We start from the raw sequence: 9,731 nt of genomic DNA, 5'->3' as shown, positions 1-9,731 counted from the left end.
CAGAATGATTCAGAGCAGGGGACGGTCACAGCTGCTGATGGGACAATGACCACATTGAAGCAGAGAGTGACTGTGGGGACAGGTGCTTCCAGGCGGCACTTTGGGTCCATCAGGGACAGTGGGAAACCTTACAGGGCACTTCAACTATATTTTGCCCCCAAATGATGTTATGTAAGAAACTTCCGTGGTTCACAGGACATTTTAGGGGGAGGGAAGTCTAACGGCTGTTGTAACTAAACCAGAAGTGTTTGCTAGCTCAGCAACAGTAGGACCGCTGCTCACTCGTGAAAATCCAGCACGGCCCTCCGGAACTGCAGGCAGCTCTCCTCCTGTGCCTGTCACCCGGGGACCAGGCTCCCTCTTGGACGCTCTCCTAGTCCCCAGCCTTGGTGTCCTCTGCCAGCAGCTGGTGACAGGAAGGGGCAGCGGACAAGCAGGCCCACATTCCTCTCCGGAGCCCACTGGCAAGAATGTGTCACCAGGTGCTCCTTGAGACAGGGGGAGTGGCAGCGTAGCTCCGGCAGGGCAGCTGCACTGGGTAACAGTGCACCACGGAGGAGAGCGCGGCGTCGCTGGATGTTTCTACACCACACGGGGCGAGGAATGTGCCGAACACCTACCATCTCAGAAATCCCACAGCCTCACAAGCGGAGGGGCCGTGTCCCTTCCAGCTCACAGCCCTGCGCGCTCAGCTCTTGGCGCTGGTTAATGGGTGCAAAGCTGAGCCAGCCTCGCACGTGTTAAGACAGGACAGGATCTGTTTTCTCCACTTGGCTGTCCAGCATTTTAGAAAGGAATACAGCTCTAGGGACATAAGCCTTCTTTAAAAATATTTTCAAAATATATTTTATTTATTTTCCATATGGATTTTGCTGAACGTCCAAGGTAAACGTGAGCTTCATATACAGAAATAAAGGAGAGTTCTTTAAGAACTGGGATTGAATCAGTCACAAGAATGATCAAATTTTGATTATGGAAAATAAACTTGCACGTTATCAAAGCTAAGCTTAAGTGAAGAGTTTCCTTTATAGAGATATCTCTCGTTTACGAGAGAAGTTAGCTGGAACCACCACCACGTGGGTACAGATGGGAGAAAATGCATCACCGCAGAAACAGTAGCTTTGCACGCAAAGGTCTTTTAGTTCACGTGCGCCAGTCTCCCCGCGGGTACGTGGCGTTGTGCGCTGCTGACCTCTGTGGGTCAGTTCTGAATTCTGATTAGAAGCGTGGACTCTTGGAGACAGGCTTGGTACAAACGTCTAACGTGCTGCACTGGGGAGCGGTCGACGGTACGGACGTGCCGAGGGTCAGCGTGTGCGTCTCACCCTCTATGCGTCTGCGCCGTCGGCATCATCGTCGTCGTCGTCTTTGGCTCTGAAATGCATTTTCCTGAATTCGCGTCTGCTCATCGAAGGGCAGGATGACGACGCGGGCGGGAGGTCCTTGGAGGGAAGAGAACACCTGCCTCAGGCACGGGTTGCCCAGCACGAGCGCCCGTCTCCGGGCTCTGGTCCCCCCCATCATGGGAGCGTGCTCCCCACCGGCGTGATGGAGGGAGAGAGGAAAGACTCTGGGTTCAAAGCAAAAGCAAGCCCGGCAAATGCGGGGGAACCGCCCAGGGAGCCACAAACCACGGCCACGACTTCACACCCCGCAGCAGGGTCCAGACTCACATCGGCCAGCCCGCCCACACCCGTGCTCGCTATGGCAACGGTTCTCAGCTCCGTGCAGGGGATGCCCCACATCAGCAACCGTTTTGTTCTCTCCTCCCGGGTTAGAGCTCTTACTGTGTTTGATCTGCACCGGCGGCACTCACACGTGTGAACTGGGGACATGAGCAGGCGTGCGGTCTGCTGGGGGCTGCCTGCCCAGGGGAGAGGCCGCGGGCCTTACCTGCATGAGCTCGACGTTTCCGAAGAAGCGGCTCACTGGCATCGGCTGGTTGCTGTCGTCGTCGAGAAGGACGCTGTTGTCCATCTGCAGCGGAGGCGTGTGGCTCTGCTCCGGGTCCGCCGCCGCCCCGTCCCTCTCGGGGCAGCCACCGTCGGACTCTCCTCCCGCGGGGGCCCCGCATCTTGGCGGGGGCGGCCTGTCCTCAGTCTCCGCAGGGCAGGCATCACTCATGGCCCCACAGTGCCCCCGGGGGAGTCCTGCGGTCCCCTGAGGAGTGGAGCCGCTGGCTTCCTTTCCCGGAAGCCTGGCCCTGTCCTCGGCCGATGCCAGAGGCTCACGTTGACCCGGGGTCTCGGGGGGCGCTGTGGGCGCAGCGGTGCTGTCACTCTGGGGGATGGCTTTCTGGAATTCTGACTTCACAAGATGACCTTTGTCGTACTTGAACTTCTTGGACGTTCGCCTGTCGGTGGCTTTGTGTGATGAGGAAGGCTGTCAGGAGAGAAAATGCAAGGGAAGACCAGACACGCTGAAGGTCACGAAGCAGATGGCAAATAATTAACAAGCCTCAACCCCAGAGGCTGGCAATCCTGCTCACAGCAAACGACGTCACTGCTGGAGCCACAACTTATAGGACAGGGTCCTTCCATTGTCTGCCGCCAAAGGGGCGGAGTGCAGACTGACGCTGTCCCCCGAGGGGTGCCCTGACATGTAAAATGATGACCCCAGACCCAGCTTCCATTCGTTTCTGCTGGGCTGTGAGCTCTGAGGAGGCAGGACTCTCTGTTCCATGGCAGGAGCGGGCCCTCAACAGGGCTGTGAACTTGACTCGGCGCAGCTCTAACAAGTGGCGCCCCAGGAGGGAAACCAGGCCAGTTGCTGCTGCGAAACCAAGTCCAGCCAGACCGCCGGGCTGCGGCTCAAGGGAGCAGCTCCGGAAGCCGGGACCACCGGGTCACCATGGCTGTGTGCCCCTGGCTGCAGACACGGGGTCCCCTGCCTCCCCGCCTGCCCTTCGGGGTGAGCAGCATGGCCTGTGCCAGCGTCGCTCAGGCTGCCCAGCAGAGGCTGCTGAGCCCACAGCTCTCGGTGGGTGGGGCGCACGTGCACCGAGGGCGGGTCCTCCTCTGATGGTGACAGCGCCGTGACCTCGCCTCTGGGCTGTTCGCCACACTCAAGGCTTTCTAACGTGACACGTTTCGTGGAAAGGTGGACACTCAGTCCAGTCCTGTCTCCGAGGGGCTGAGGCTCACCTGACATGCCGTCTGGGCAGACGTGGCGACGCGGGCTTCCTGGGCCGAGGCCGATGTGGCCAAGCAGCTCCGGGCTCGGAGGCGCGCCGACGACCGCACTCCACCTGCCAGCTGGGCCAGACCAGAGGCTGGTCAGAGACCCCGAAGACAGCCCCTCCCACCCCCATGTTTTTATCGACCATGGAAAGACAGACACCGTGGCTTTTTTTTTTTCTTCTTTTGGCTGTGCCATGTGGCTTGTGGGATCTTAGTTCCCCAACCAGGGGTTGAACCCGGGCCCTCACAGTGACAGCGCCGAGTCCTAACCACTGGACCGCCAGGGAACTCCCGACACAGCGGCCTGAATGTGCGCATCTGCACAAAGAAGGTGCTGATCCCCCGTTTCCATGATCCGGGAAGCGTGCATACTCTGTCCCTACCTCCCATGTTTTTAGAACCTCCATTTGTAAGTAAATAGATGTTCAGTTGACTGCAGGTGTTTAGAATAAGCAGCCTGTATCCTTGCTCAGAAGGTTCTTGATAAAAGGTGAAAAAGCAAAAGCTCCCCACCCCCCGCCCAAACCCTCTCTTTGAAATCACAGGGGAGCCTAATCCCCTCAGCTTAAAGGAGCTCTAGCTGCTGTCGGACAGGCCTCGCTCAGCACTAACAAACCAGCCCACCGCCATCTCACATGGAAGGAAAGTCTTCCAGTGACAAGAAAGGAATTAATTAAAACAATGAAACTTATAATCATTTTATTTAGGAATAATTTTAGGTTTTCAGAAAAGCAGCAGAGGTGGGAAGGGAGTTCCTGCCCGTGCCTCCCTCAGCTTGCCTGCAGCCAACAACCTGGTGCATCTGTCAAAACTAAGCTCAGCATCGACGCGACAATTCACCAATTCACGAAACTGGGGCTTCATTTGCATTTCACCTGCCTCTCCACTGACTGCTCTCTCTGTTCCAGAATGGGGACCACAGACACTTAGAAAATAATACATTAAAGCGCAAGTGAGAACTTGAAAGTAAGAGAGGTGGGTGATAGGGAGGAGGGCGTAGCGGAGGGCAAGCTTGACAGCCGTTGTCACAGTGGCCAAGACCTGGGGGATGAGGACGGGGCCGGATGGGGGGGCAACATGCCCAAAAGTGGAGAAAAGAGATCCACAGCGAGAACAAGGCACTCCAAGCCAGGCAGGACCTGCTGATGTGGATGCCCCGGGGCTGGGCTTTGCTCAAAGAGCCCAGGCAGCAGTGTGGCTGGTCATACCCAAGGAACTAAGCCTAAGAGGTTACAGAATATCTCGTGTGGGGACGGCACCCCACCACCCAGTCTCCCTGGAGCTCTAGTGCTGCCATAGTCGGGAACAGACATTCTTCGCCCCGGAAAGCCACGGACTATCCTCTCCTTCCCGTTACAGTCCGACTCCAAACATTTCGATGCCGGGTCGTGCCAGGCTCCCTCGTGACAGCGGCCACCATCCCTGAGTGTCAACACACAGGCGCTGTGCTCGTGCCGAGCGGCTTTAAAAGGAGCAGCACCCCACTGCAGATGGGGTCGACTCGGGAGAGGACCCTGCCGAGGTCACACGAAGTGATGGTGTCTGGCTTCAGAGCCCCTCCCCCTGCTCGGTCACCAGAGCCACCCGCATGGAAGCCTCGGCTGCTTGCAGAGGGACTGAGCAGAGAGCCTGCCGTCCGGCTCTGGGCTGTGTGCCGTGCAGGCCCTCTGCCGGCAGCAGGGCGCTTCTAGATGCTTTGTGCTGTAGCCCTTAAAATCTCGGGGTGCCACAGCTCCATGGGTGGGCTTGTCACCCCTCAGCTTTCTGGGCCCCTCTGCAGAGGTAAAGTCGGTGAGGGTCTGGCTGAGGCCCAGGAGCTGTGGTTACAGGCACCTGAGCAGGCCACCTGCCATCCTCACTAGATTTGCGAGAGTCAACTCCAGTGGCATTTGGCTTTAGTTTACTCGTGGGTAAAACGACCTCTAAGGCCCTTGCTCCAACATGTCAAGAATCAATTACATTTTTTTCTAACTTGGAGAACCGTTGCTCTTCAGTTAGGCAAACTGGTTGCTTCCATGTAAACAATCCCTAAATGAAAAAGTCCCCATCATTGAGGACTTCCTCCTTCCAAACAGACTAGTTAAAGACTAAAAGGGCTGGAAGAGATCAACAAAACAGCAAGAGGTGCTCCACTAACCCTCCCCCAGTGAAACTGGTGAAGAGTATTAAAAACAACCATTTAAAACCTTTGCAAATGGTCCTATAAGCAAAGAGCGAAATGAAGAAACAGGTATTCTGGTGTCCCAACTCCAAGCGGCCAAGGTCAGCACACGGGACACCCTCCCCCCGCTCCCAGGCAGAGGGCTTTCTTCCCAGGGGAGCAGGACGGCAGCATTTCTCATCCTGCCCTCACCCCACCTGTTGTGAGGCTAAGTCTCCAGCAAGCACGGTTGAGAGGAGGGGCTCCCTTCTGCCGAGGCCCCACTCGTGGAACAGAGGTTCCTGCCTGGGCAGGGCACTAAGGAGACTGGGGCCCCATCACCCTCGCCCCTCCTAGTGAGGCAGTGGTTCCAAGGCCAGGAGAGGCAAGTCCAGGGGATCTCAGGCTGCTGCCCCCCTTCCCTCCCCTGAGCACTCAGCTCTGAGAGCAGGGGTGTCACAGGGAGAAGCCTGTCACCGTCCCCAGCTGGGGAGCCCTGGCTCAGATTCTGCCTGGAGAAGAGGCAGGCATCAAAACAAAGGGCTCTTGATCTCTTCCGACTTCATTTACAACAGAGTGTGGAGAAGTTCATGCCTAAGGGGTCCTCAAGAACAGTGGAAGCTGTGATGAAAGGCAGATGGGAGAAAAATCAAGATAAAGTGTAGGCATATAGTCTTCAGGAGAGAGCCAGGGAAAAACACAGCAGGAGGAGCCCTGCTGGGGTCAGAACAAACATCAAACACTGATCTTAGAAACTACTCCTTCAAAGAAGCCAGAATGCGACTGGATTCCTTTGTAGAAAATTTATGCTCCAGGTCATCGCTGGAAACGACTGAGCAATCAGCTGGCAACTAGCGGAGTTTAAGAGCTGGGTGTGGGGACTTCCCTGGTGGCGCAGTGGTTAAGAATCTGCCTGCCAATGCAGGGGACACGGGTTTGAGCCCTGGTCCGGGAATATCCCACGTGCCGCGGAGCAACTAAGCCCGTGTGCCACAGGTACTGAGCCTGTGCTCTAGAGCCTGCGAGCCACAACTACTGAGCCCGCGAGCCACAACTACCGAAGCCCACGTACCTAGAGCCCATGCTCCGCAACAAGAGAAGCCACTGCAATGAGAAGCCCGCGCACCGCAAAGAAGAGTAGCCCCCGCTCGCCGCAACTAGAGAAAGCCCGCGCACAGCAACGAAGACCCAATGCAGCCAAAAAAAAAAAAAAAAGAGCTGGTGTGGTCAGAGAAAGAGGAAGAGAGCCCCCCTGAAACCAGTGAGACCCAGGTGACTGTGGGCACAGCCAGCACTGCCCCTGAGGAGCTTCACAGCTTTAGCTGGGGGAAGGGAAACAGACTCCACTAGAATCCACCCCATCACTGAACAAATAAAAAGAACATTAACAGTAAAAAGCCTCAGGGTGGGGGTGGGAGACCAGTACCCAGAGCTGCTACAATATATTATCTAACATGTCCGGTTTTCAACAAAAAATCATGAAACATGCAAAGAAACACGAAAGCAGACCCATACACGAGAATAAAAGCAACAGAAGCTGCCTGTGAGAGCGAGCAGATGCTGGATTTATCAGAAAAGGACTTCAGAATAGCCGTTATAAACGTGTTCAAGAACTAAGAGAGATCATGATCAAAGAAAGATTTGATGACATAAGATCAAACAGAGATTATCAATAAAAAGATAGAAATTATAAAAAAGAACCAAATGGGAATTCAGGAGTTGAAAATTACAATAGTTGAAGTAAAAAATTCACTGGCAGGGGTGGGGGCGTGCTCAAGAGTAGATATGAACTGGCAGAAGAAAGAATAAGTGAACTTGAAGATAGACTGCTAGATTACACAAGCTGAAGAACAGAGAGAAATAAGAACGGAGAAGAATGAAGAGTGCCCCAGAGACATGGTGGAGACTATTAAGTGCAGCAACGTACGTGTAATGGGAGTACCAGCAAGAAAAGGAGAGAGAGAGGGGCAGAAAAAATATTTGAAGAAATAATGGCTGAAAACTTCCCAAATTTATTGAAAAACAGCAATGCACAAACCAGCAATCTCTGTTTCTCCTTCTTTTTTTTCTTTTTGGCTGCGCCATGCGGCATGCAGGATTAGTTCCCCAACCAGGGATTGAACCCACGCCCCCTATAGTGGAAGCACAGAACCCTAACCACTGGACCGCCAGGGAATTCCCCAAACCCAGCAATCTCAAAGAACTGAACTTCAAGTAGGATAACTGCAAAGGGATCTATAAGCAGATGCAACACTGTTTAAGTGCTGAAAGTCAAAGACAAGGGGAAAGTCTTGGAAGCAGCAAGAGGAAAATGACTGCTTAGGACAAGGGAGCCCAACAAATAAACTGCTGATTTAGCAGAAACAATGGACGCCAGACCACAGTGGGTATATTCAAACAGATTCAAAGTTCTCAAACAAAAAAACTGTCAACCAAGAATACTATATCCAGCAAAACTATCCTTCAAAAGTGAAGGCAAAATAGACACTTCCAGATAAACAAAAACTGAGAGCACTTGTTCCTGCAGACTCCTCTTACAAGAAATACTAGAGGAAGTTCTTTGGGTTGGAAGCAGGTGACCCCAGACGATAATTCAAATCCACAGAAAAAAGGGCACCAGTAAAGGTAATTACGTCCTCACGAAGACAGTTTACGTGCATATTATTTCCTTCCCTTAGGTGATTTAAAAGACAGTCGCGTACACGTATGCGGTATAGGCAGCAATGCCCGTTAACAGCACAAAGGAGGTGCGTGGCAGCAAGGCTGTACTGGGCTAAGGAAATGACCACGGCTGGTAAAGTAATCATGACAGTGTACTATCGGGTTTGTAACATTAAATATTTACCACCACCAGAAAAGTGCGTTAAGGGAACAGAGTGCGTTAAGGGAACAGAGCTACGTAGGGGTAACATTTGTGTATCTCTCTGGAACTAAGCTAGTTCAATCTGAAACGGATTCTGCTAAGTTACAATGTACACGGTAAGACCTAGAGCAACTCCTGGGGGGAAAAAATAAAGGGTGAAAAAAAATCAGTAAATTAAAACCCTACATTAGAACCAAACAGAAGTGTGAGGAAAGCCAAAAGTAAAATAACACGTGAACCCAACTATGTCAGTGACGCGCTAAACAGTCCCTCAAGAGGCAGAGACGTCAGACTGGAAAAGCGCAACCACGTGGGTCTTCAGGAGACACACTTTCGGGTCAAAGGTACCCCAGGTGCGGCTCCCAACCCCCGGAGGGCCCCCTCCCCAGGCAGGGGCGCATCCTGTCCCGGGCCCTCGCCCTGGTTCACACCGCCCGCCGGCTACCAGTGTCAGGAACTGGCGCCCCTCCATCCTCTCCACCCTCCGGGGTGGACTCCTCATCATGTTCCCGCACTTGGGCTGGCTGACCCCGGGCTCGGTTACCGGCAGCAGAGGCACGCGAACCTCGGACTGGGCAGCGTCAGAGCACCAGGGGTCCAGACCAGCTCCGGAGAGGGAGCCCCCCCATCCCAGGACCTGATCTGGGCGCCCCCTTCCCAGGGGCGTGGCCTCGGAGCTCCCCTAGCCCGGGGGCGTGGTATGGGGGGGGGTGCCCTTCCAAGGGCGTGGCCTGGGAGACCCCCCTTCCCGCGGACATGGTCGGGAAGGGGGACGTCCGCTTCCAAGGGCGTGACCTGGGAGCTCCCTTCCGGGTGTCGAGAGCCAGGCAGAGGTCCCCCACCTCCGCCCGAGGCGTCCCGTGGCTCCCCCTCAGCTCCCAGAAAATTGCCGGCAGGAGCCCCCACCGCGCCCGGCGCAGCACCCGCCCAGCCTCCGCCCCCTCACCTTCCGGCTCCTCATGAGTGTGAGCGGCGCGTTGCCGCCCCCAGCCCCGTCGCCAAGCCCCAACGCCCGGCCTAACGCTTTCCAGCAGAGCAGCGACCCGGCCGCCCTCGGCTCGCGTCGCGGCGTCTGACGTCACCAGAATGCTGGCCAATCACAGCCTGGCGTCTCTAGGCATGTGACCCAACAAAGTCGCCGTTTTACGTAGCTGGCGTGTCGGACGGCAGTGTTGCGAGGAAAATCTCCCTTGGTGTTTCTGCGGCCGCCATGTTTAAGCGGGGCGGCGCCCATGTTTATGAGGGGCTCCTCCCTTGACGGCTCTGCGGCCGCCACGTTTAAGCGGGGCGGCGGCCATGTTCGTGAGGGGCCTCCGTTGCAGTCCCCGGCCACGCGTGTGGAGGCGGGCTGGGAGGGCCTGCGCGGTGGTCTCTTCCGCCCCGGTCCGGCAGGCGATTTTCCCGGGCACCGGCCTTGGCTTCTGGGCCCCGGGAGCGGTGCTGGAGTCCCTGGAGTTGGGCGCGCGAGGCCGTTCCCCGCCCTGGCCGCACTGCCCACCGATGCAGTGCTGGGAGGGCCGGGCCCGGGGCTGCACGGCGAACCCGGCCC

General features: G+C 55.7%; 1 protein-coding gene across 2 annotated transcripts; it reads right to left on the bottom strand.

Annotated features, from left to right (window-relative positions):
* Window positions 1-819: 819 nt before the first annotated feature.
* On the bottom strand, window positions 820-9,276 carry LOC309664381 (UPF0688 protein C1orf174 homolog). 2 transcript variants are annotated; one of them, XM_082469642.1, is made up of 4 exons: window positions 9,129-9,276; window positions 3,144-3,254; window positions 1,894-2,382; window positions 820-1,442 (listed from the first exon to the last, which is right to left on the bottom strand). In XM_082469642.1, exons 1-4 carry the CDS (start codon window positions 9,141-9,143, stop codon window positions 1,329-1,331), a joined length of 729 nt encoding a protein of 242 aa, XP_082325768.1. In that variant the 5' UTR covers window positions 9,144-9,276; the 3' UTR covers window positions 820-1,328. The 2 variants fall into 2 exon arrangements, with proteins under 2 accessions (XP_082325768.1, XP_082325769.1); XM_082469643.1 differs by lacking the exon at window positions 3,144-3,254 and having other exon boundaries at window positions 9,129-9,275.
* Between the last annotated feature and the right edge of the window lie 455 nt (window positions 9,277-9,731).

Source organism: Balaenoptera physalus, assembly GCF_965194825.1.
Source record: "Balaenoptera physalus genome assembly, chromosome: 1".
In the NCBI taxonomy this organism is placed as follows: Eukaryota; Metazoa; Chordata; class Mammalia; order Artiodactyla; family Balaenopteridae; genus Balaenoptera; species Balaenoptera physalus.
Note: the sequence above shows the minus strand (reverse complement) of the source record. Positions and strands in the feature narration are given on the sequence as shown.